The 27,670-nt window shown below is 33.9% G+C and overlaps 1 protein-coding gene across 4 annotated transcripts; it reads right to left on the reverse strand.

The window, feature by feature from the left end:
• Nucleotides 1–5,934: 5,934 nt before the first annotated feature.
• Nucleotides 5,935–26,887, reverse strand: LOC113518725 (uncharacterized). 4 transcript variants are annotated; one of them, XM_026903694.3, is made up of 11 exons: nucleotides 26,691–26,887; nucleotides 26,383–26,511; nucleotides 20,965–21,163; nucleotides 13,490–13,596; nucleotides 12,687–12,891; nucleotides 12,185–12,256; nucleotides 11,987–12,105; nucleotides 11,254–11,385; nucleotides 10,991–11,098; nucleotides 10,374–10,469; nucleotides 5,935–9,962 (listed from the first exon to the last, which is right to left on the reverse strand). In XM_026903694.3, the coding sequence occupies exons 1-11, from the start codon at nucleotides 26,757–26,759 to the stop codon at nucleotides 9,804–9,806; spliced, it is 1,395 nt and encodes a 464-aa protein (XP_026759495.1). In that variant the 5' UTR covers nucleotides 26,760–26,887; the 3' UTR covers nucleotides 5,935–9,803. The 4 variants fall into 4 exon arrangements, with proteins under 4 accessions (XP_026759495.1, XP_026759503.1, XP_052752452.1 ...); XM_026903702.3 differs by lacking the exon at nucleotides 12,185–12,256 and having other exon boundaries at nucleotides 26,691–26,886; XM_052896492.1 differs by lacking the exons at nucleotides 26,383–26,511; nucleotides 26,691–26,887 and adding an exon at nucleotides 25,136–25,248.
• Nucleotides 26,888–27,670: the final 783 nt, after the last annotated feature.

The following is a 27,670-nucleotide window of genomic DNA, read 5'->3' on the forward strand; positions in this document are numbered from 1 at the left end:
TTGTGGCTTCTTCTTCTTTCTTCTTGTATATATATATATATATATATATATATTTTTTTTTATTATAATATATATATATATATATATATTTTTTTTTATTATATATATATATATATATATATATATATATATATATATATATATATATATATATATTTTTATTAATTGTAATTCTCCCCTCTCGCCCGCTCCCAGATATATATAATAGGTGTTAGTGATAAATAAGTTGTGTTAGTAAGGGTCGACACAAGAAGTGTGTCGGCCCTCCCCCCGCTTGGACGCGGGGGATATAATTACACACTTGGAACGGGCGAGAGGAGGGAATGAGAAAGAAGAAGGGAAATGGGGAAAAAGGGTAGGTAAGTCGTCGTACTGGTGGACGAGGCAATCACGATCACTATTCGCCTGTGCACAGGAGGTCCCTAGGCGTGGGACGGCCGTCCGGTGGACGCGCATGCAGCGGCGCGAGGCCCCTTAAGTGTTGATGGTGTCCGTTGTCGGCACGGGCGAACATTTTGCTCGCCATGTCGACAACGAACCCCTCCACCGTTGGGACCCCTAAGCCGCGGGCGATAACGTCGTTACGGACGTATCTGCCCGCTCCCGTGCACAAGCGGAGAGCGATGTTTTGCTGGGCCTGCAGCCGGCGCCTAAGCGTCGGAGAGCACAGTGCATACCAAGCGGGTGCGGCATATGTTAACCGTGAACGGACGTAGGTCTTATAGATAGAGACCCGCGTCCGTAACGGCAACCTGGAAGTTAGCACCGGTCGGAGAAAGGCGCGCGCCGCGCGAGCCTGCGCTATGGCACGCGACACCTGCGGCACCATTCTCAACGACCGGTCGATGTCGACCCCTAGGTATCGCACGGTGCTCTCCCACGCGATTTCCTTATTAAGGAGCCTTAAGGGCGGCGGCGGTGCTGTACGACTGCGGCGGACAAGTAGCGCGACCGTTTTGTCAACATTGACGGCCATGCGCCACCTGTCCAACCACTCCGGCAGCAGGTCCAGTTGCCGCTGCATTTGAGCGGCGGCTCTCGTCTTCCAGTACGACGACGTGAAAAATCCCGTGTCGTCGGCGAACAGAGCGAGCATGACATCCCGTTCCAGGGCCAGTGTAAAGGGCTGGCTGTCCAGGACAGGGATGTCATTCGTGTACAGCGCGTAGAGCGCCGGGGAAATGCAGCTACCTTGTGGAACTCCGGCGGCCACTGGGCGGGTGTCGGAGCGCGCGTCCTCCACCGAAACGAAGAAGCTACAGCCCCTGAGAAACGACGCCACCAGTCGCACATACGCGGGCGGCGTGCTGGTATATTGTAATAATTTGTATACTAGGCCGTCGTGCCAAACACGGTCGAATGCTTTTTCGATGTCTAAGAAGACACCGACCACCACTCGACCGTGGTTGCGCTCGGCGGCCAGGTGGTGCAGCACGCGCGCCAGCTGCAGAGTGGTCGAGTGCCCCGACCGAAAGCCGAACTGTTCGCTCCTAGGAGTGAAATGTTCGGCCATCCGTCGGAGCAGCAACCTCTCAAACAGTTTGGCTATGTGCGCCAGTAGCGTGATGGGGCGGTAGCTTCCTGGCAAACGGCGATCCTTGCCCGGTTTGGGGAGGACGATCACTCTACCCAGTTTCCAGGACTCTGGAAAATGGCCTGTGCGGAGGATTCCATTGAAGAGCCTGGTGAGCGCCACCAGGCACCTTCGCGGCAGCTGCATTAAATCGGCGTTGGAAATTCCATCGGGGCCCGGCGCCTTCCTCCTGGGGAGGCGCTCCACGGTCCTCCGCAGCTCAGCAGGTGAGATGAATTCGACACCTGCGAGCGGCGGGGACTCGCCCGATAGGAATTCCTCTACGCGCCGTGTCACTCGCTCGTGGTGCTCGACGACAGTAGGATCTGTGGGAACGGCAAGGGGATGGGGCTGGAATTGCCCCTGTAGATGGTTGGCTAGAATGTCTGCCCTGTCCTTGGCTGCGTACCTTCGTGTGCCCGTCGCGTCTAGCAACGGACACACGGGTGGTGGCCGTGTATTATGGCGAGCTGCATAACCTTTAAATTGAGCCTAGATTAGCTCTATGGCATTATACTAGCAGTGGTATGGAGTAATTCGGAGAACGCGATGACCGTATTCCAGAACCAATTCATCTATTTCATTTTTTACCATAAATATAAAGTAGTAAGTATTTTTTTTTCATGTTTTTTTAATTTATCTAACTGATATCAAGACACTTATTTTCTTTTGTTTGGGCGTACCTGTATCGTATTATAAACTTTATTAAATATGTATTAAGTACATTACATATTATAAAAATGTTTTAATGTGTACAATTTCTTTTACGAGCAATAATGTTTCAATTATATATAATTATTATAAAATTATAACGTTTTATTTAACAATATACTGACCAACAGATTATATTAAGATTACAAGAATATTCAATTACAATTGCCTCGTTATTTTGCCTCATTACTTCAAAAACAAACAGTTAACCTTGAAACAGCGCAGTTTGACGTGATTAGACTTTTAAAAACTATTGTTTTTAAAAGTCTAATCACAATGTAAAAAAATTTACCCCAAAATTAATACGTTTAGTTGACATAATTATACAATTTTTAATGTTATTACTCGTTGTTAAAGTTTGCCGTAAATTGTAAGCCAGTTCGAAGTTACATTGCCCATTCGATCACAACTTGTCAGAAACACAATATCTGAGTGGCCGGACTCTATAATTGTCAACCCGTCTGCTTAGCATGGCAACTACTGGCAAAACACTCCTTACAGGGGAGACTTATGTTCTGCAGTGGACCAGTTAACAGTTGATATAATTTTGATGATAATGATATTCTGTATTAATTTCTATGTCGTGTAATGTTTGCAAAGTCTTGTTAATTTTTATGTGATTTTCCACTCATTTATTAAATATGTCTGTATGTTGAGTTATCCGTTCTTTACTAAGGCTAATATGCCTCTCAAACTAGGTTAACCTATCATCATTACTTAGTAGAATTTTGATAACATTGAAGTACTTACTCGTAACAGCATCTGATTGATCTAAATTACGAGTGATACTACTGATAATAGATCCTAGATTATCTTCGAAACGTCTCCATACATGTTATGAATATAAAGTTTTAACTTATCTTTTACTTTAGATAATTTAGTAGACAAATATTCTGTTTGCTAATTTGTATTAGTTTTATAATTTAATAACTAGCTTTGTACTAATACTATTGTGTCACTAATATTATCAAATTAAAAGTGTTGTAGGAAGGTGTAGTAATGAGTTCAGTTTTGTTGTTCTAAGTCAAAATGGTAGAAATCCGATCATTCATCATCCGGTCATTATCGATAGTCTTCTATAGTTTCTAATAAATGACTTAAATCTATACTTATATCTCTATTTCTATCTAAATCAAGCTTACGGAATTCTTTATTGCGCATAGGCTCTCTAGAAGTGGATTGCCTAGTATATAAATAGTTACGACTTAAAATAGCTAAGTATTCTCTAATTTTCACACATAGAAAGCAAAACATAGGAAAAGTCTATGGTGTACATTCTGGGATCGATGTCTTGACTTTTTTCCGGCCAAGAAACTTCTTATTCTTTTCCCAGGACACCGATGCTAGTTACTCTATTTCAATTTCGAGACATCTCGAATATCCGACTAACTGCGCGAGTTATTAAAGTTGCCGGCGGAAGCCACACATAAAACCAATTTATTTTAAAATTAAATTTAACAAAATGTAAAAAATTACAATTAATGTATACTCTTGATCGATGTTTTCGTTGATACAGAGTTATACGTTAATGGGTTGTGTATATAAAAAAATTGCTTATTCAGCATTTTACTTACGAACTATCCAATGAAGAAAGAGAAGTTTGTAGTAAAGCTACAAAAAAGAAAACTATTAAAAAACTTTTAATAAACCGGAGCGTTTAAGGGGAAGTATTTTTTTAATGGGTGAAAATAGAATGAAAACCCCGCCCGCGCTAGCGGTATATACTGACGAGGCATCAATGGAAGATAATAGCTGAGAATGAATGCAGGTCAGTTGGCCCACCATGATGAATTCGACAAGAATTGGTGAAACATGATGGTTTCCAGGGGAAACCGCGTGGAGGTTGACCTGAGAGGGTATATTACTAGTAATGGAGGGGAAGTATTCGTTAGTAGCAATGTTTACTACTAACGAATGTAAACCAATGTAAACCAGCAGCCAACACGACATACACTTTATCTTTGTAGAACATTTATTGATTTTCAGTTACTGTACGCATGACCTGAAAGAATTTGTATTTGTCGAGTTATGCGCAGTGGATTTATAATATTACCATTTCGGAAACATTTATTTTTTGTATATTATTCACCAATTTTATTAATGCAACCATTAAAATTTATTATTTTATAAAACCAGAGAGAGAAACACTTTTTTATATTAGGCTTTTACTAAATCATAGAGAATAGAGATAATACAAATTTTATAATCGTTTAATAACAATATTTAAAAAAAAAAACAATGTTTTAAAAATGGATCTAAATTGTAAAAAATATTTTCTTTGCATTTAATAAAACCTAGTCTATGATGTACAAGTATAACGACATCTGTCGAAGTTTAGCTACAGTATTACGTTATCTTTGAGTAAACCAACAATTTTACATAAAGTGACATCTGTCCTTTTATATTCGTATCAATAAACCAGATACAGATGCTATCACTGTAAATATTCCAGTAAACATCTTATTGGTGTAAAGATGTCACTAGTTGGTTACTGATATTGTCGCGTGTTATAAAGATGTCACTAGTTGTTTCACTTGCGATATTATCGCTTGTTTTATAAAGATGTCGCTAATTGTTTCATATCCAATGTTATCACTTGTGTTGTCAAGATGTCGCTAGTTATTTTATTTATTTATTTAGGTTTACCAACAATTGTTTCCACAAAATAATGTAAATATATATACAATTATGGAGCTTAGAACTAAGAGTAACAATTTTTTATAGGCAAACACAGCATATATTAATACATGTATAACAATAAGTACAGAGACATATATATAGCTTACAACTATTATTAAATACTTAACAACTAACAACTAAAGCCACCATATCCATAAGCAGATCCAGCAGCACGACTCATTTTATATATTTATAGATATTTCGTACAAAAACAATTGGAGTATTAAAATTAATATCGACCTGGTCACTGCAGCTATTTATAATCTTACAGAACCTTACCATTGGAGAATTACTACCCAGAACAGTTCTTCTAAATGGAGGTATTAGCGGAGTTATAGGTCCACGAAGTAATCTAGAAGGGACTCGCAATTTTAAATTCAATATTATGACTTATAAAGATGTCACAAGTTGTTTCATAATGTTAATGCTTGTATTTAACAAATGACGCTAGTTGTCTCAGATTCGATATTAACGCTTATATCGCTAGTTGTTTTAATAGTACTATCACTTGTGTTCTAAATATGTCGCTTGTTGACATTAATGTTAAAAATAATTAGTTACAATTATTTTCGTCATTAATGTTTGTTTAGAGTCGCGTATAAAAATTATATCTACAATCATCGAAAAAAAAACCGCCTTTAAATTGTTATCCTTTTTACATCTCATAATGTACAAGTTTTATGTCTTATGTATATAAAAAAAAAATGCTTTTACAGCATTTTACTTACAAAAAATCCAATGAAGAAAGAAGTTTGTAGTAAAGCTACAAAAAAGAAAGCTATTACAAAAACTTTATAAACAGGAGCGTTTGAGGGGAAGTATTTTTTTAATGGGTGAAAATGGAATGGAAACCCCGCCCGCGCTAGCGGTATACACTGACGAGGCACCAGTGGAAGATGATAGGCATTTTGCAATACAAATTAAAATCTATTTATAGAACAGACTTGGTAGAAAGATAAAATAAAATATACTTATATTATAAATAGTTTATTTAAATGTATTGAAAAATTGCATGTACAAAGTATTAAAATGCATAAAAATACATACAGTATATGTACAAAATGATATACAGTATAGGTTGCATTGTAACAAGTAATTTAAATGTAAGCTGTTCAAAAGGGCGCCTATACAACAGAATTGGCAAATCATGTAAAAGAGAATTTTAGGTATTATGTTATTACTGCTGTGTTTGTAATCTTTTTTAATCAAAAGTTTACTTATACAAATATTTGTTGTAACTATTATCGAGATTTAAATCGCCAAATCTGCATACAGGTGCTCTCTTGATAAAATACTAGAAATAGCGTAAAAATGTCTTTTATTCTAATTAATAATTGTATATTCCAATTGCACATTTTATACGTGGTGGGATTGTCAGTTTCCCGACTCGCTAAGTATTCTCAATAGCGGACACATTTTTTTTAATTTTTTTTTTTTTAATATACCTAATGAATTGGAGTCTAAAGTCATCTTTAAAATGACAGTTTAATTTGATAGTTCAGCAAAACTATTATGGTAGAGATTCTCAAAAATTAAATGTAAAACAGTACCAATGCAATTGCACTAAGAATTAGTTTAACTCGGGTCCACAGTTTAATAATTTTGCTGTAATATTTAAATTAGGTTACAGAGGTAGAAAATATTACAATGTCTTACTTTCTTCAATATTACTTATAAAAACAATAGTAAATACAATTTTGTAGTTTTAAATAATTAAATGCGTATTGATGTCAAAAAGAAAACAAAAATAAAAATCATTATGCTAAAAATCTATTTGTATTTGCTGATTTGAAGACATACCGTTATCATAATATTCTAAAGTACCTTAAAAACTGTATGTATATGAATGTATATATTACAGCGTAAACGAATGTGCAATAAAATGACCAATATATTATTGAGAGAGCATTGATATAATACAATTTAACATTTGACTCAAAAGCCACAGGTTTAATCTCATATTACAAAACCCTATAAATATTTTGTTTTTTATTATGTAAATAATGTGAATTATAAAAATATAATTTCATTATCATTAAGCATTGTGGCCACTGCAAACTATCAATTACATTCGTTATAAGGTATTCTTTGTGGCATTTTTATCTACTAGTGAGAGCTGCCGGATTAACAATCGAAAGTTAATTATTTAGAATCTAAACAATAGGCCACTTTTCATAATGCATTCAGATATATACCTTTAATATAAATAATTACCACCACGACATTTAAAAAAATGCACGAAGTATTTCTTTTTTAATCATGCCATAATTTGACAATTATTATTTATTAACAAAATTCTATCAGGTAACAAACCGAAAATGCAGACATTAGAACATGTGCGGTATGTACATTAAGTACTACACTACATTAAAAATACTGTGTCGCCCTTTATTAACTTTCAAAATATTGAAACAAGTTTGTAACACACTTTTCTTATTGTAATTTGTGCGCGTAAATAATTTATCCTCACAAAAACATACAAAATAATACACAAAATTGCATTCCCAATAATACGGATTTTTGTGAGCAAACGTAGTTGTTAATATTTCTACATGTAAATTAACTCTTAGAATAATAATTTCAAAACGAGTCAAAACATTCTAATATATTTGCCCCTACTATTTAACATTGCAGCAAATACTTTACAAAGATCCAGCTAACACATTTATCTTAAAATATTAAAATTAAACTTTACAAATATTGAATAATTAGACTAAACATTAAAATATTGTGATGATAGTTCATTAACAGACGGCTGAATAAAATGTCACTTTAATACTTTATTGATACTAATACTCATTTGATTTACTTTCAAATATATATGACGAAGAATTCATTTATATGTATACATTTACAAATTTTATCATTAAACTATGTACAATAAAATATTCAAGCGATATCATAGAAGAATAACCTTTCAATTAAAGCTTTAAAGGCCACGACAGACATGATTCACTTTAACCAAGCACCGCTTGTAAATGCGAATAATTTGTTAATATATAATTTATAAGCAATCTCATTCATTTCTAAAGCATAAATATATTGGATTTCTATTTATTATGACGTTGTTCACTTATTATAAAACTACAAGCCGACTAATTACGTCAAAGCTCGTGTTACCGCGAGATATTAGGATATGTCATAAAGACAATCTATTTACCAATTAAGGACAAACACAATACAAACATTTAAAAACTATATAATACATATATAAATCACATACTAACCAATACTATAAGTTACGTCACAATGTCTACTTCTAAAAGAAAGGTTAAAATTTTCTAATACAATAAAAGATATTATGTACCAAGGATCACAGAACTAAGACTCAAAAATAATTAAATGTCTATGTTCAAATTTTATATGATCAAACATAATACAACACGGTCAGTTCATATACATATATTTCAAATATTAATCCACATTGGTGATGACCGTACCATACTTGGATCATACAATTACATACACCACCCTATGTTTATCTATCTATATAGTCACGCTACATCCCGTATAGAGTAGACAGTTGTCATTTATGTCAATAGACTACTACTTAAAACTAATTTCTTCTGTTGACAATCTTTATCAAATACTCTAAAATGTATCACATTAATATTACTTTCGTATTTGTATAAAGCAGATAAAAAACTTGTGATGATAGTTTTACTTAATTTAAACAATATGCTAATTCATATTTATTTCATGCGATGCTTGATTCTATACTGTAATATTCGACTTGGATCATCTTCTATACAAAGATACTCCATGCAAGTATTTCTCTAAAAACCATAACATTTATACATATTTGTAATGACTTTTGTCATATTTAAGTACCTAAATAATCACTATATTTATTATTGCATGTTATTTATGCCATTTATCACTCACGTATAAGAAATCCAATTATTATAAAAGCTAAGACACGCAGCAAACAAAACAATCTCTAAATACATTTACACCACTGCACATATGAGAGAACAAAATAACTCGTCTGATCTGATATCTCACTATTTGTATATCAATATATTGCTATAACTCTCAAATGACATTGTGAAATGACATATTCGTCATTTTTCAATAGCGTTGTATTGAATAAACAAAACATGCTTATATATTGACCAGACAAATTGTGGTGTGGTAAACCAGATAGTCAGACCTTCAAATAAGTTTGTAAGCAATAATGTCTGGCCCATTCGTCATACTCGTGAACAAATTATGCAAATACTAAAATAAAAATTTCTAAGGTTGCGCTCACTTTTACTTTTAAATATTATGCTAATAGTAAAATTGTACTAAATAAAAATATCTCAATCACTTTAAAAAGGAAAAATGGAGCTCAAATCTCATGAACCCACGGTTTTGTGTTCCTTTTCATACATCTCCGTTTATCGCATACATAATTGTCCAACACAGTATATTAACTGAAGCAAACAGAGATAGATCGCTCCGTAAATTTGTAACCTATCAAGATTCATCCTGGGTTTCCAAGTTAAAAATAATATTCTAATCCCAATAGTAAAATTAAAAAAAAATTGTGATGTCAAGTGTACATAAATAAGTCTACTTAAAAAAAAAAAAACAAAAAAAAAAATGTGGTGTAAAGTACACATAAATAAGTCTATTTAAATAAAACTATTCTATCATTACTTAACGCAGGCGGTAACTGTTTCTATATCCTAGTTGTAAAAAAATAAAGGTAATTTTATATTGGTATGGTAACATAAAGGTATTTAGAAATGCTTTCGTTTGCCATATGCCTACAGGTACAGGTAAGACTCCTAGTTTAAAAGACCAACCTGCGTCCACTTAAAATACTAAGTTCCATATCAGTTACATATTCCACTTAATTATGACTGCTTCTGGATGCTTCGGCATCTTTCCGAGTTATATTGAATGCTTCTGTCTTGAGGAAATCTACAGTTTTGTACGCGGAATCCGCATCGATGGCGGAAGATAGCTTGAATTGGGGTATATCCATTTTTTTAATAGGCACCTCTTTTGACTGAAAACATATTAATTCCTTATATGATAATAATCTAATTTTTTCATAAGATTAATAACATCATTATAAAACAGATAATAATAAAAAAAAAACATAATAAACACATTACAAGAAATGCCACACAATTATTATTACTAATGGCAACCTGTGAAGGGTTCCATAAGCGTAACATATATGTTCTTAGGTATCCATAATACCACTCATATCAACAGATGATGTTTACCGCTTTCCATTAGGTGGACTTCCAGTTGTTATAGTATCAAATAGCATAAAATAAACATGTGAAATCATGTAATTTAAGATTCTGTCAAGAATAGAACCTTCACAATATTTCAATTGTTTCTTTTATTTCTATAAATTTTAAATGTTTGTTTTAAAATTGCATACATAATAAAGAAAATAAAAAAATACCTTAGTATTTATGGGCTTAGACATATGAAGATCTAGATCCAAATATTGTAACACATCTGCTTTCACATCGTCCGATTGCCCACTCTGTAACACCAACTAGAAAATAAACAAAGACTTCAGGATAAAAAAATATATATAAAAATTAATATAAATATCATTTTTGTAATCATAATTACAAATTGCTGCTATAAAAAGTTAACTAAGTAGATTAACAAAGAATAATATATAGAACAGTATAAATAAAGAATATATGCTATGCTAAAAAATATTATATAACAAATTTTATAAATGACTTTTGCGTGAAAGGGTTAATAATACAAAAAAGACGAGCCCAGGGCCTCCGACTTAGAGTATTAATAAAAAAAAGCTAAATTTTGGTAATAACTTTTTAAGTACCTATTGTAATTTTCAACTTACATTTTCAAATTTCTTTTTGAAAAGTCAATAAGAAACATACTTAGTCATCAGGATTAGTAATGCGATGACGTTAGTCTATTCTATGATATCCAACGTGCTGTTTAACTAGCTAACTAAATGCATTCAAAAAGTGTTTAAAAAACAGAGATTTGCAAGTACTTTTTTATTATAGAAAGTGAATATGCTAATCATTATATTACCTGTCCATTTAGATTGTTTATATGACCTATACTGTGGCTGGAATGTCGTGGCTTCAGCGCACGGTCCACGGCGGGCGGGAGCGATGACAAATTGCAATATTGCATTGACTACAACAAATAACACAAAATTAAAACCACACTACAATTATACGTGTAAAAAATACTTTTTACTTCTTGGCACTTTAACAGCTTAACTAATCATTATGAAAATTGATACGTGTAGTTAGTAACATGAAATTTTATATTTTTTATTTTAAACATACCAAATGTCCAGGAGACATATCTTCTTCATCGTCAGTACTCCGTAGAGTGTTAGGAGACAAGTGTGATCGATTTGACAACGAAGCCGCGCCACCGTGAGACATGCGTCGAGGGCAACGACTCCACGAAAAGCCCTATAAATAGAACAAACAATTATAAAAGTTCACAAATAGACCTCCCCTTGCATTTCACAAATAAGTTGAACAAAGCAAGATGCGTGGGAACTTTTTATACTTTGCACTTTAAAACCTTCATTTGTGCAATATTCAATGCCTTTTTTAATTCGTCATTTAAAATACAAAAAATAATTTTATACAATAATATATTGTAGCATAATATCTATTCGTGAGTCATACTGAATATCGCGTTCATGAATAAGGCTTAAGGGTTCTTATAGTTTGGAACTAGATGGGCATGCCCTAATTTAAAATGTGAGTAAAGTCGACATAATTAAATACAATACGATAATACATTGTCAATTTTTTTTTTGTTACTTGTTAATTTTTGTACATTTCTTACAAAGATTTATAAATGGAGACCAATAGCAGTTAGTAATATCAGTGTGAAGTGTGCGACTGGTATATATAGCACAAATGTTAATAATTCTTGTTTGAAATAGAGGGAAATTGAGATTTTGCCATTAGGGAACTACATCTTACATTATGTATGACAAAATGGTAAAAACAATGAACAAATCAACTATATTGTTATCCTTATTATAAATGAATCACTTACACTAACATTCTCTTGAGACTCCATTGGTTCTTCTATCTTAGGACCTTGGAAAGTTTCCTTCTGTGACAAATCTTTACCCATAGTAAACGTTTTTGGAGGTCGAGGCGGTACTGGAGGACCTGAAAAATATATTTAATTAAAATAATACACTGATTCATATAATGGTAATTCAGGGATGGTACTATTCGTATGCCTTACCATCTTCTGATACACCATTTCTTTTTGGACTTATTGCTAATTTTGTGAACGACTTTTCCACAGTCCAGTCCCCTGTGAGACAAAACGTCATTATTTTGAAGGTGATATTGTATTTATCTATTAATAGTTAATATGAGAGATAATCACTATATATTAGTAATGTTTCTTTTGTGGGATTAAGTTATTATTTAGTTCATAAATTACTTACATCATATATATTACATTATGATCAAATTTAATCGACCCGGGTTTGGGTGTTCCGCGTTATGAAGCAATTAGTATAATTATTATATGCACTTATTAAGATATATAAAATTTGCTACATATAGCTATTTAAATTAGCCAGTCAAGACATGTTATTTTAAGCACTACATACCTGAAACAATTATTATAAGAAAATTTGTAAAGAAATATGGATCGTTGGGAATATAATTTCGATCAAGAAAACCGATTAATTGTCCCGTGTGTAGCAGGCATTAAATATATATGCGTATGTACTCACGTATATTCGATTGACTAGCATTCAACGATTTCCACTCTTCATCACTAAGGTTTGACTCATTTTCAGAAAAATCCGCATTGTTTAACCTTATATGGGGCTGGCTCATGTACATTTGATGACTTCTTGTATCGGACACCTTTTCAAATGGCGACCTTGTGCTTGTGACTATGTTTTTTGGATCAAAGGTAAAAGCTCTCCGGGAGTCCTGTTAAATTTTAATAATATAATGAATTAGGAAACAGGGAGACATTATATTTCAATATAATAACTGCTGCTTTAACCTACGTGTATTTTAGTTGGGAAAAATACACTTTCTCGACAAAATAGATGCTTTGAATCTATTTGTTATAATATTTTACCAGAGGAGTGTTAAAAAAATTAAAAAGAAGTCGTCTATTTGAGTATCTCTTAACCCATCCTAGTTTATATCGTGCCGAGCTTGCATAGCTATATTTCAGCTTGAAGGGTGAGGTATGGCAGAGAAATAACAGGGTACAATAGCTTAACAATATTGTCTGAGACAGACAGGGATTATTACAGTCCCACCGTTAGACCGCAATAATAAAAATTAACAATACAGATGACGGGGTTGCCTTTTAATTTTTACCTATTATAAAAAAATACACTACACTATTCAGGAACGGCAACGTATTAAGTGGTACTATAGGCGTCATTTGTATTCTGTGAAGATGATATTGTTCATATCTATAGTTGGGTTGGGTACCATTTTTCATCAGATAAGTCGTCAGGTTATTTGACATTATGTGTCTTAAAAAAATAAAAAGTATAAAAAGGGTATGTACCTGGGCACGGACTCCAGTGATACATTCCGATATTGGTATGTATGGACCCGTACATTCATATTGATCGTTAATGGCGGAGATTGCGCTCAAGTTATTCTGATAAGTACCTGAAAATATAATAATTTATATTAAACTATTAATCTATGTACTTAAGCTAAAACTGTGGCTTCTAAAGCTATTAAAAAAGGACTGCTAGCTGCAGCTATAAAAAAAAAAACGAATATCTAATAATTGCGTTCTATGTAGGAGGAGTACATCCACAACGAGTGGATATTGGACTTCTACTCGTATTATATTTTAATTCTATAAACGCGGTTTTAAATTTTGCTCGATTTATTTATATAGAACTCAAAGGGTGCTTATATACTGTACTGCACAGCCGTACAGTGATCTCGGTAATCTCAATACTACATACCAATTACTTACTATGTAGTAACGTATATATATATATATATATATATATATATATATATAAGTATATATATATATATATACGTTACAAACGTTTCAAACGGGTAAATGAGTCTTTTATGAGAATAGGCATTAAATGTTATAATAAGATAACTATTTTGAAATTTAAAACTGTCATTAAGAAACGCTTATTGAACGAAGCCAAATAGACACTAAAATGACAGAAGCGGTGTTAATCAATCATACACGTGTTTTTAATGATCATGTTATTTTAGATAAAGTACATTGAACTATTTTAACATAATGTTAAAAAATATTTGAAAAGAATAACTGTAAGTTTCTTACGGGTTCTTCTCAGTAGGTAATAATTTTTCGAACCCAGCAGTAAAATTATAACAAGAACTTAAAAGAGCTTGTAAACAAGTTTATTTGAATAAAGACAACTTCTATTCTATTTTATTTTGAGTAAAACGTTATGCAATAATTTGGATACATTTAAATTTCCAGCTCGTCCACGATACCGTCACATCTTGAACGTTCACGATATCATGCGAAAATTTAAAAGCGTCTCCGTGTTATGAAATACATTTTACTCTATAATTATATCGTGATGATAATAATTCAAATAAATAAAAAAAAATTCATTGCAGTAAACTTAATTATAAGCATTTTTGAATAGTCATTATTTGTTACCTATCTCTTACCCAGTACGGAATTCAACTTCAGCTAGAAATAGGCAACAATCACAGCTGTTCCCTTTTTCAATTAAAAGTTTAGTTAATAAAAATATGAATGGATACAATGATAATGATAAACTTCATATAAATAAAAACTATAATCAATTACAATATTCTTGAACAGGCCAGTCGCTCTACGAAGCATCCAGTCACAATTAATGAACCAGCAATCGTTAATAATCATTCACTTCTGCTTAATAATCATTTGCTTCTGCTTCATTTGCTTCATTGCTAGCAATACACCCTATCAGGTTAACCTCCACGCAGTTCCCTCTGGAAACCATCGTGATTATTTTTATTGTCGAATTTCTCTCGATAACTGCCCTGCCTTATCCACACCTATCATCCATCATTGGTACTTTGCCAATGTGGTATACATAACACAGACGGGGTTATTATTTCATTTTGACCCTTTAAAGAAACACCCATAGTCTGGGAGAGAGATTGTTAGTAATAAACAAATATACACTATCACTTCGAACTTCACGTGGCCCTCCCTGGAAACCATGGATCGTGAACGATTCCTAGTGCATTTGTCACGACGGCTAACTGATCTGATTTTATCCTCACTTATCATTACTCCGTCGTCGTGTCGGTCCCGGCATATAATGAGCCATCCCTTTTTTTCCTGTGGGTGTCGTAAGAGGTGACTAAGGAAACTTATGGTCGAGGGACGGGCAGCAGCATCCTTTAAAACATCACCAAAGGCCTAACTGCGATTGCCAACTCGCCTGCAAAGCGTGACCGCTACTGGCAAACCCCCTAATGGTGAACACCATAAGAAAATGGCACCTAGTCCCCAGCGGCTCCGCTATTCCTAACCGAGATATCGGTCACGGAAAAAGTGGAGAAGGCGGTGCTATGAATCTCCGGCAGAGATTCCGCTACCAACTAAAACGATTGGAACTGACAACTTACAATACGCGAACTTTGAGGACTGATGAGAAAATTGTAGAGCTGGAAGAACAGGTGAAAAAGTTACACTGGGATATCATTGGATTACTGAAGTCCGAAGACGAGAATATCCTGTAACTTGTTCTACCACTAGGAGAGTGACCATCCATCCCGTAGTTGTCCATGGTCCCATCGTCCGCAAGTCTCTCGTTAATAATATCTTAAAGTTCTAGAGTTAATCGGCAAGAGTGGTATACCTGTTACTCATAATTACCAAATGGTATTCACTGAAGGTTATACAGGTATATGCGCCGACCGCGACACACTGCGATGATGAGGTAGCAATGTATGATGAGGACATTACAAGAGCCATACATTCGTCTAATGCTCAATATACTGGGCACAAGGAAAGACGATGAGACGATAATGAGGAACTACGGTATCGGGCAGTGAAGTCCTAGGGCACAGCAGTTGGCTGACTGCATGGAGGAGGTACTCTTTACGATGAAGTTCTTCCAAAAGCGACCACACAGAAAACGGATCTGGGCTAGCTCCGATGGGTACACAAAAAAATGAGATAGAATTAATTATGACGACTAATCGCCATTTGTTCAATGATGTCTAAGTGATGAATAGGTTTAAAACCGGAAGTGATTACCGAATGGTAAGAGGCACATTGACCCTGAATATTAGACTAGATAGAATACCAGAGGGAGACTTTGTACAAAAGTCGATTGCTTGGGTACCTCTGTCCCATTCGTGTTTCAACCGTGAAGCAGCTGTGTTTGCATGGCTGTGTTTCGGTTTAAAGGGATATGGCGTGGATTTACTGGGTACAGAGGAATAACACCTGAAACCTCAGGAATGGCAACACATGGGGGTATCATGGGCGAAACAGTATACTCTGTTATGTCCATGGTACTGCTCATGTCTATAGGCGACGGTTACCATTTTCTATCAGGTGGGCCGTCAGCTTGTTTTGCCATTCTAAGTTGTATAAAAAAAAAACTAGAAAAGTTTCGTCTGATAAGACTACGCTCCGACCTTCGTATGTCCTTATCGAAAACCCCGAGTTTTCAACTCGAATAGTCGAATCGCTTTTAATGCCTGATGAAGTGTGAAACAGGGGACGATATCAATAATAAGCTAGAAGAACCTGTTCAAGCAGTTAGAACTAAATGTTTCTAACCCAAACGCTCAAAATAAACCCAAAAACTATCTGACCGCACTCTAGATCTTATGAGAAAACGGCGTGAATTATGGTTCCAATTTTTTCAACGTCTACGTTAAAATATAGACAGCTTAATAGGCAAATCTCCAGTTATATACGCCATGACATACTCCAGTTCAATACTGTATGCATTGAATAGGCAATAGAGAGAGATTAACGCTCCAAGGCGTTCGTCAGATATTTGGATATTGAGCGAAGCCAACTGACCAAGTTGAAATTTAATTTCCGCCACATCTGAGATTTTGAAGAAGTGAGATTGAGAAGTTCTATAGACAGCTGTACACAACGTTCTTAACACCGCATACCAATATAAATAACGACCAAAGAGCTAAAGTCAACCGACACTATACCGATGATATCCAGTGTATTAGTTTGCAGGATTGAAATAGCTCTCAGCTTTAAAACGGCAAGGCATCGGGGGAGGACGAAATTACAGCAGAGCTTCTGAGAACGGGCAGAAAACCGGTATTTATACTCCTTCAGAAGCTATTTGAAAAATTTATGCTCTAGAGATGTGGTGCTGCAACATATACAACGACGACTGCTGCAAATACCTTGGACAGCCTTTCGAACAAACGTTTCCATTCTGAACGAACTGAAAATCAGAGAGATTGTCGTCAACTGTTCGTATACGAATTCTCAAGTACTTCGGCCATATCATCCGGAATGAAGATTGTATGGAACGTCTAATTGTCCAAGGAGCGGTACAAGGCAAACGTTCTCGGGGTAGATCACCAACGCGATGGACTGACCTCATCAAAACGGCCACACAGCAGTCTATTGTGGAATGCTCTCGCTCGGCGGCGAACAGTAGTAGATGGAGACATATTGCGAGGTCCTCAATCGCGAAGGAGAGCCTCATCGACGAGCCACTGCCATTGTGAAAACCACGACCACTCTGTCAAGAGTGTACGACTGAAGAGAAAAGCTATTTAATGTCGTCATCCATAACAGTGTTGCACCCGAGGCGTGGAGCAGAAGTGTTGGTAATCCTGTTCTTCAAGAAGGGTGACAATTGAAGTACTATATACCAATATCCCTTCTGAATCGCGTCTAGGTACTCTTTCCGACAGTCCTAACTAATCGTCTTACGCGCAAACACGACGACATCCAGTCACCCAAACAAGCTGGCTTCCGAAAGGATTTTAGCACCATAGACCACATACATACGCTACGATATACATGAGACCGAAGAGTAAAATCTGCCACTATGACTGGTTTTTGTAGATTATGAGAAAGTCTTTGATTCGGTCGAGACATGGACGGTACTAAAGTCCCTTTAGCGGTGCCAGATTGACTATAAGTATATCGAAGTGTTGAAGTGTAGTACCAGAGTACGAAACCCATTACAGTGCAGAAAGGTGTAAGACAAAGTGGCATCATATCCCCGAAACTCTTCATAGCTGTATTGGAAGATGTTTTCAAACTTTTGAATTGAAAAAAAAATTCAATGGCGAATACATCACTCACCTTCGATTTGTCGATGACATAGTAATCATGGCGGAATCCCTGGAGGATTTGAATACTACGCTCAATGGTACTTCTCAACATATATATAATATAGTAAGTCCAACCTCGACCGAGAGGTTAACCGACAGATCCAACTTAGCTTGGCAACGTTTGGAGAACTACGTCACATCTTTTTATCCAGAATACCTGAGAGTTTAAAGACGAAGGTCTTTAACTAATGCGTATTGTCAGTTATGAGTTATGGAATCGAAACATGGTCCAACACGATTACTCGTATGCAAAAGCTTCAAATTACTCAGCGGGCTATAGGGCTACGATCGGAGTTTCTTTGCGTGATAGAATCCTAAATGAGGATATCCGCAAAAGAACCAAAGTAATCGATATAGCCCGAAGGATAAGCAAGCTGAAGTGACAATGGGCTGGTCACATAGCTCAATAAACCAACAACCAATGGGGAAGAATGGTTCTCGAGTGGCGACCTCGAACGGGCAAACACAGTGTAGGATGACCACCCACTAGATGGAGTGACGACCTAAAATGTATTACAGCGAATCAGTGGATCCAGGTCAGTGGATGCAAGGAACCACGTTCCTTATGGCAGTTTATGGGAGAGGCCTACATCCAACAGTAAAAGGATAATGGCTGAAATGATGATGATGATATAACTCACTGGTTTCTCGCCAGTGATACTGTGATAGTATACACTGATAACACAGGCGTTGTTATCTGCCCATTTTCACCATATTAAAAAACACCATACTCCTTAAGAATGACGACCTATAAAAAGTTCCATGGGTATCGCAGATTTTGTGACGTCCGTGACTCTTTTCACATCTATAGGCAACGGTCATTACTTTGCATCAAGTAGGCCGATAGCTTGTTTGCCATTCTTTATAATTTATATTAAAAAAATATATTAAAATTATATTGGTTTGTAACATTATTACAATTATACTTTCCTAAATTATTAAAAAAAAAATAATGCTCTCTATAGACGACGGTTATCACTTTCCATCAGGAGAGCTGTCAGCTCGTTTGCCATTGCAAGTTACATAAAAAAAAATTGCCAAACAAATGTATTGAATTATTCATAAAATTGTGGGGCTTACGTAAAGCATAAACATAGAATTTCCAGTCGCCAAGCAGTCATAAAAAAAATTGCACTTAATTCGCATACATAATATTTAAACATTCGAGAAAGCACAAAATAATCTATTATTAAAATTCTTTTACTATTAGAAATACGAAAATTTGTTAGGATGTTTGAATGTATGAACGTTACCCATATATCCAAAATTTTTGAATGGATTTGAATGAAGTTGGTACACTGGTACAATATATCCCAATATAGGATACTTTGTAGACTAATTCACACGGGTAAAGCCGCGGGAATCAGTTAATTATAATAATGATAAAAATTTTATATTTATTAGACTATATATTTAGGACTGTAACTTCCTTACTATTTACTATTATTAAAAAATTAAAAAGTTCAAGGTAATCAGACACAAGAATAAATAAAATTTTACTGCATTTAACACATTAAATATTAACAAATAATAAAATTGAATTTGACATTAATAGATGAAATTCGACATTTGCTATTTGCAGCGAAGCATAATAAAAGCGTAGCAAAATGTAGATATGTTAATAATATACACTAAAAAAAAGGCGAACAAGTAATTCAAGCCAATGGACAAGGTTATAACTGTGATAGCATCATAAATTCGACGGCAAATTATCAACCGCACTAGGTCTTTTAATTACATCAATAGTAGACTATATTCTACTGATCTTATGTGAAATCCATGCCTAGTAGTGGAACGGGGGTGGGTCAGTAAGTTAGCAGCTATTTGAATCAAGGCCCTGAGTTTTCAGCTCTTTTCTACCGACATTAAAAAAGAAGTAGGTTCTCAATTCGGTTGCATTTCTTTTTATATTTGTTACCTCAGAACTCCGTCTTTTATAAACTGATTTGAAAAATCTTTATCTGAAAAATATACTTTCAGATTTCGCCACCTACAGAAATTTTATCAAAACCATCTCAGTAGTTTAGTTTTAAATCAAAATTACTGGTTTTGCAAATTTAGTTGTCTAAGAGTTAAATTCTGCCCTTCTTGTAAAAACGATACTTTTGCATACAATTGGAATGTAAAAAGCAAGACGGTTTATTTGATAAAAAATACTAAACACGCTTTCTGTAAAATATCTATGAAAGCATAACACCTTAACCCTCAGGATTGTCTAACCATGATATTCGGTAATGTTTATGGAGCTGTACATATTTTTTTTCGTAACAGTTACCATTTTTCATCAGAAGACTGTCAGCCATTTGCCATTTCTAATTTCATAAAAATATTTCAAAATTATATTTACATAGAATTTATGTTTTGTAATTTACAGTTTCAGTATAACATTAAAGCGCAATAATATTACAATTAAATACACTGCAATACACTCACGTGAAAGAAAATGTGCAATCGAATACTTATCAATTGTAATGAATGAATATTGAAATGCAAAGATAAAAAAAAATTAGCGTAGGTATCAATAATAAATGACTGTTCAAAAATGCTTACAATTAATTTTACTTAAATATATTTTTACTTATTTATATATTTATTACATTTATCAGGAATTTACTAATTGAAAATTGAAATATTATTAAATATTTTAATTTACAATTAGAAATAGAAATATTTCGAAACGAGCGAAATTATAAGAATATTTACCTAAAACATTTGAAGAGTCATCTGTTGCTCGAAGTCCACAGACTCTGCATATAGCGTCGACCCACTTCTCCATTTCTGCTTCGCAATCAGCCTCGAGGTGGTACGTCCGCGATTGGGTTTGGATGGTGAACACGGATCCGCGAAGCTTAGGATCTAAAGTGCCATTGCCCGTTCTTTCCATATGCAATCCCGCATCCACCTGTAACAACACATTATCAATAAAATATAACGCCAATAAATTTTCTAAGGAAGAACAGTATTTGTCGTTGATTGACATGAATTATATTAGGTACATCCAAAAAAGTTCTTCATAGCATCCTCCAAGCATGTCCACACTAGAGATAAAGTCTACTACAATTTATATCAGACTAGCCTAGCTGTTGCAACCAGGAGACCGAAACACAAAAAAGATACAACTGCGAAAAGACTTTTAGGAATTTATAAAACAATTATATACAAAGACAACTAACATAATTAATGTGCTATTGTAATTTAAAAATAATTATAAATCAATAATAGTTTCTATGTTAACCAACAAATCTTATGTTAATTTAAATTACAAATCACAAGCACTTCCAACGGGAGCACGAGAACGATTGTTCAAACTCGATTTTAAACAGCAGTTCCCAGGAATAACCAAAATGGAATACTGTTACATTGTTAACATGATTACAAAAGGGGCATATAAATGAGTAACAGGAAAAGTTACTAATTATTAAGGAAACACTATACTAATAATACACGGGAACTTGCTTAGGGCTTATATTAGGTATTACATTACAATAACTGTAGCAGCTGCTGCATCCGCTCGGATTTAAAAATAAAATTTTAAAGACCTGCCTACAATACTATGAACATTTTTAATAAACCTATAGAAAATCAACCCTAAAAGGTAAATATAAAAAATATAATTACTAGCTGATGCTCGCAACTGCTGCGTCTGCGTTTCTATGGTTCAGAACTCAGATTTCTGAGTTCTGAGTGACATCTTGAGAAATTATTGATTCTCATATAAACTTTCATCCCCGTATTCAATCAATCTCTATACCAAAACCCATCAAAATTGGGTCTATGGTTTACGCGTGAAAAGGAGACATTATAGAATTACTTTTGCATTTAGAATATATAAGTGCCACAGAACCATACCAATCACCTGATTTTCAAGATAGAATACTCAGGAAGTAGACAATGATTATCTGAGAACACAACTCAGAACATCCAGAAACCCTAAATACACAGATATTTTTTATGAAAGATAATGGAAAGGTAACCTTGCAGTGGGGGATGACAGGTAAGAATAAAAAGGCAGGTCAGTTAGCCCAACATGATGAATAAATCGCGGAAATTCACTGGGATTTTCTAGGAGTGACGTGGAGGTCAACTTGGGCACACTCCCATCAATGGGACTAGTAGACCGCATTACTAACAATCCCTTCCCTCGCCGCCCTTAGTATATCAGTATGGATGAATGACCACCAGAATATTAGTAAACAGCTCCATTGCTAGCAAATATACCCATCAGGTCGACCTCCACATAATTCCCTGAAAACTATTGTGGTTAATTCTTATTGAATTCTTCAGGATGGCCTAACTGGCCTGTTTCCGTCCTTACCTTTCTTCACTCATTGGTGCCCCACAAGCGTAAACCGATAGAGCAGATAGGACAGGGTTACCATTCCATTATCATCTATTAAAAAAAACACATTGTTGAGATAATCGGAAGCATTGGACCATTGCCATTATAGTGAATACAACTGTGGCTGACTGTCACAGTTGCATTTATTTTCGACTTTTACTATCGACTTACCCATTTTATGCCAATAAACTATCATAAATTTGTTTCTTGAATGTGTGACCCTTGAGAGTTAATAATAAATTAACATAGATACACTCTTGCCTATATTTAATATCTACTAGAGATGAACCTTATAAAAATACCTTAAAGGAATATTCCTATAATAATAAAAAAGTTTTATTTTATAATGGAGCAACCATACTAACAACAATTACATGTAATCAAATCTTAATTTTCTTTGAATTCGCTATACAATGTGGCTATTAAAACCAAACGCCTAGCAATATTTCAGGACTACCTATTCATAATATATATAATAATAGCTTCCACCATGACTCCATGCAACTGGAATAATGTTAATTGATCATGAATTAGCCTGTCTTTGTATATCACAAATAGTATATATATATATTAAATTGAATAGGCCAGTAAACGCCAAGAGATAACAAACAAACAACACAAATTAACTTATAGTATTAAGTAAGGATAATTAAACTAAAAATAAATAAATAAAATAAAAATATTAGATATGCAAAATAGACACACACATGGAAAAAGTCGCAGACTGTTATAATAAAATTAAATAAAAAAGAATAGATTTATTGAAACTGTAATATAATAACTAAAATAATGCTTTAAAAGTGTCTGTAATTGTTAACTTTACTAATATATCACAATTGATAGTATTGAAGAAAACCTAAACTACTCATATTAATAGTTAATTTGAATATTATATTATATCTTTGTGTGTATATATATATATATATTTTATATAACTTAGAATGGCAAATAAGCTGACGGCCCACCTGATGGAAAGTGGTAATTGTTGCCTATAGACATGAGCAGTACCATGGACATAACAGAGTATACTGTTTTGCCCATGATACCCCCCATGCGTTGCCATTCCTGAGGACTCAGGTGTTATTCCTCTGTACCCACCCTTCAAACCGAAACACAGCCATGCAAACACAACTGCTTCACGGTTGAAACACGAATGGGACAGAAGTACCCAAGCAATCGACTTTTGTACAAAGTCTCACTCTGGCTTAATATTAAGATATTATATCTTTGTTAAAATTTGACTATTTTTAGGATGACTCTTAAATACAATTTGTCATCCTGACTCTCAGATACATAATGTATATGGGATTGCATGAAGTACTATTAGTTATATTATTATGGTTTATTCTGTGATCTCTATTAATTTTGTTTTAATAATATTGTATTTTTCTCAGTGCATGCCCCATGTTATAATTACTAGTAAATTATATTTTACAATGAACGAACAGCTCAGCTAGTAACAATAAGAAACATACTCAATATACCACAATATATAAGTAATAAATTTATGTATATCAAACTGAAAATGGTAAAACAGGAAATCGAGATCTTCAGCAATGATTTTGCTAGATATCCAGATTGAATAGGTATAGGAATGAATTGACCGCTCAATTACAAGGATTGGAAAGCATTAATTTCTCTCAATTAAATAGACACAGCATCCCGAGACTAGTAGAAAGATTTATAGATAGAGACTGAGACTGATTAATGGATTGACCTCATCATATAATAACAAAATTCAAATCTGACATCCAAACTGCATATTGGATTATGTTGTATGAGAAAGAGAAAAGAAAAAGAAGGAGAGATGGTTATGTATTATGAAGAATAAACTAAATTAGAGAACAATTTATACATGCACTCACATAAATAGTTTTTGACAAACTTTATCACTGATTGCAAATTCAGTTGAACTACACAAGTTAATACATTAAAAATAAGACTTAAATTCAAATGGTGATAAAATGTAAGATCAACTATGCTTAACACGATCAATGCTTAAAATGCTGTAACACCTATAAGTTTGTATAGTATTTATATTTTTTTATGTTCATTATTTAAAGGCTCTTTTATCGAGTCTGTAACTGGTCAGATATCCTGAAGTTTAATATGTGAGTAGTTAATATTATTAATATATTAATTATTAATATTCATGTTACTTAACCATAATTTTTTCCATTATTACCATCACATTCTATAAATTTTTACAACTTAGAATGGGCCATGCCTTCCTTTCCCAGATGTGTTATATGAGGCAACTAAAGGAATTTAAGGGTCAAGGGATGCGCAGCACGTCTCTCTTAAAACATAACCAATCCTAACAATAGTTTAAAACCCACCTGCCAAATATAACAACTACTGACAAAACCTCTCTTATGGGGAAGAATTGTGTGCAGCAATGGACAGTTTATAGCTAATATATTGATGATGATTCTATAAATTTTACATGATGTGAGATTGAATATCTTAGTTTGAGGTGACAAGGAATTGTTAGTTACAGGTTTTAAAATGCCCATTGCTAGTAATATATCCTACCAGGTTAACCTCCTTGCAGTTCTCCCTAGAAACCATTATAGTTCATTCTTGTGGAATGCGTCATAATAGGCTAATTGTTCCATTTATTTCGTAACTGGCCTGCTTTCATCCAGACCTATTATCTCTCACTTGTGCTCCTTAGTGTATACTTATAACACAAGCTGAATCAGCATTTTATTTTCACCTAATAAAAATTGATCTAATTTTAGGGGGAAATCGGATTGTCAATAATGACCACTAGTGACCCTAAATAAATACATTAAAATCAGAGATTTTTAATAATGGGGACTCGCAGCTCTATTACGAACAATAGCTGTCAGGTAAATCTCCATACAGCCTCCATTAAAAATCATCATGAATCAATCATAAATCGTAAATGTAAATAGGACTTTCCATGCTTAGCCTCTCATTTGGGCCGTTGTGCATACATCATGATTGATTATTGACGTAATTGTCATGATGGGCCAACTAACCTACTTCCATCTTCACCTGTCATTTTACACTGGTGCCCCGGCAGTGTATATCAATAACGAAGGCAGGGTTCGACCTTCACACAGTCCCCGTTGGAAACCATTATTGTTAATTCTTGGTGAATTTATGACAATAGACCAGTTGGTCTGGTTTTATATTCATCTATCAATGCTCATTGTATATTGTAGTAGTATATCAATAGTACAGGCAGGATCACTATTTTATTTTCACCCATTAAAAAAATATATCTAAGTTTAGACTTATGTAAAATATCTATAAACAAATCATAATTATATGAGATTAAATAAAAATGAGCAATATTGTTTTTTAGGAAAATATATGGAATTAAAAACTATATAACAGATTATGCTGTGTCTTTGCTAGCATGTACAGTATGGTCTAGCTGTGTACCAAATTTAATTCAACTTCATTTGGTCATTTAAACATTAGTGAATAACAAACATCTAATAAACTTATAATATAGAAGTTATAATATAGAATGTAATGCCTTATGTTTTAGAAAATGTTTACTGTTGTAATAGTGACATTAAAAACAAAAATAATTAATAATATAGAATTATATATAAATACTAATTAAAAATATTAAAAACATATTTTGTTGCACAGTTTAATAACTTTTTATATAAGTATAAATTTAGAGGGAATATATAAGGAGTAGGTATGCGTTTGTTTAATAGTAAACAAACTTCTAAATATCTAGTTTATCACGAATTCAGAATAAAAATTGACTACATTTAACGTAACAATATAAATACCTGTTCGCACAAATCTAGATTGATAGTGCCCTTGAGTCGCCTGCAATTCCGGTCTGCGTAATAGTCGAGGAAATATTGACCAGGGAGCTCCCCCGACTGACGCAAGGCAAACCACCTTCTCCGCCATTTCTACAACATGTGAACAAGTATGCGTATTTATTATAATAAATACATGATAAATAATAAAATATATCATTATTGTTATGGTAAGATCAACAAAAAATCTAAACATTCTACATATTTTAACTAACGCAATAGTCACAATCTGTCAACAAAGGTAAAAGTTACAGCTTGAACACGATACTTACAGTTCTCCAGATACGTTTTGTAGGCGGTGACTTAGTTAGCCATCCTTCGAAAACAATATTTCTAGACATACTTTAAAATCGGAGGCTTATCTTTGAAACATGAGTCACAAAATATAATTTATTTGTAAGTCCTCCATACCTACATCTCCCAGAGTATGGGTTTGTTAATTTTTTTCTTTTCTAACTAATCAATGTATCCAACATACTGATAAAAATAATGCGTTCGGATAGTCATAAAATTGAGAAAATGACTGAACATTGTTGCCAGCTAAAGTAGGTAAAGACCTCTGTACACGATAATCATCTTTGGAAATATCGTAGTATACATAGTACGAAACAATACTTATCTTTTACCTAAATAATTTACTTTTATCCTTATAAATAAAAATTCCACTAGGGCTGTCAAACTCCATTGCTAACAATCCCTTTCCCCCAAACTGTGCTAGATGTATTGTTTTATTTTACCTCTATAGACTGTAATAAATTTATATATTCGCTTTACAAACTTCGGCGATAAAAGAAGGATGAAAGTGATATTGTTCACATTTTTGATCATAAGTCAAATACTACACGGTATAAAAATAATGATATAAGAAAAACGGTTAAAGAATATATAAACAAAGGCCTTTTATATAATACCCCACTTCAACTAGAACGATCAATTTGAAATTTTCAATAACATTTTTTAATCTGTAGCAAACGTTTTCTCTTCTTATTTATTTTAAAATATATGTAAGTGAACGATATCTTAAACAATTATAAATTTCAAATCGAAAGCTTTTGTTGAGATAAAGCGCTACGACAATCAGACGGACCATAACAATTCCTGTACCATTTTGTTTATCTGTAATTTTGTACGGAATCCTCAAAGTGAACATGGTATATGGCAGCAAAACGAGGTTCTATTTGTTGTCATTTGCCATTTTTAGTAATAAAACCTCCTTAGTTAATTATCTACTCAGTAATTGGTAGTTTTGTAT

The sequence above is a fragment of the Galleria mellonella genome, unplaced genomic scaffold (genome assembly GCF_026898425.1).
Source record: "Galleria mellonella isolate WM207_F2 unplaced genomic scaffold, CSIRO_AGI_GalMel_v1 utg33, whole genome shotgun sequence".
Taxonomy (NCBI): domain Eukaryota; kingdom Metazoa; phylum Arthropoda; class Insecta; order Lepidoptera; family Pyralidae; genus Galleria; species Galleria mellonella.

Coding starts and splice junctions, on each gene's coding strand:
- LOC113518725 (XM_026903694.3), bottom strand. CDS start 26,759: ATGTCTAGAAATATTGTTTTCGAAGGATGGCTAACTAAGTCACCGCCT. Junction 11,386..11,986: donor AGTCTCAAGAGAATGTTAGT/GTAAGTGATTCA, acceptor TTCTATTTATAG/GGCTTTTCGTGGAGTCGTTG. Junction 9,963..10,373: donor CTAAGCCCATAAATACTAAG/GTATTTTTTTAT, acceptor ATATGTTTTCAG/TCAAAAGAGGTGCCTATTAA.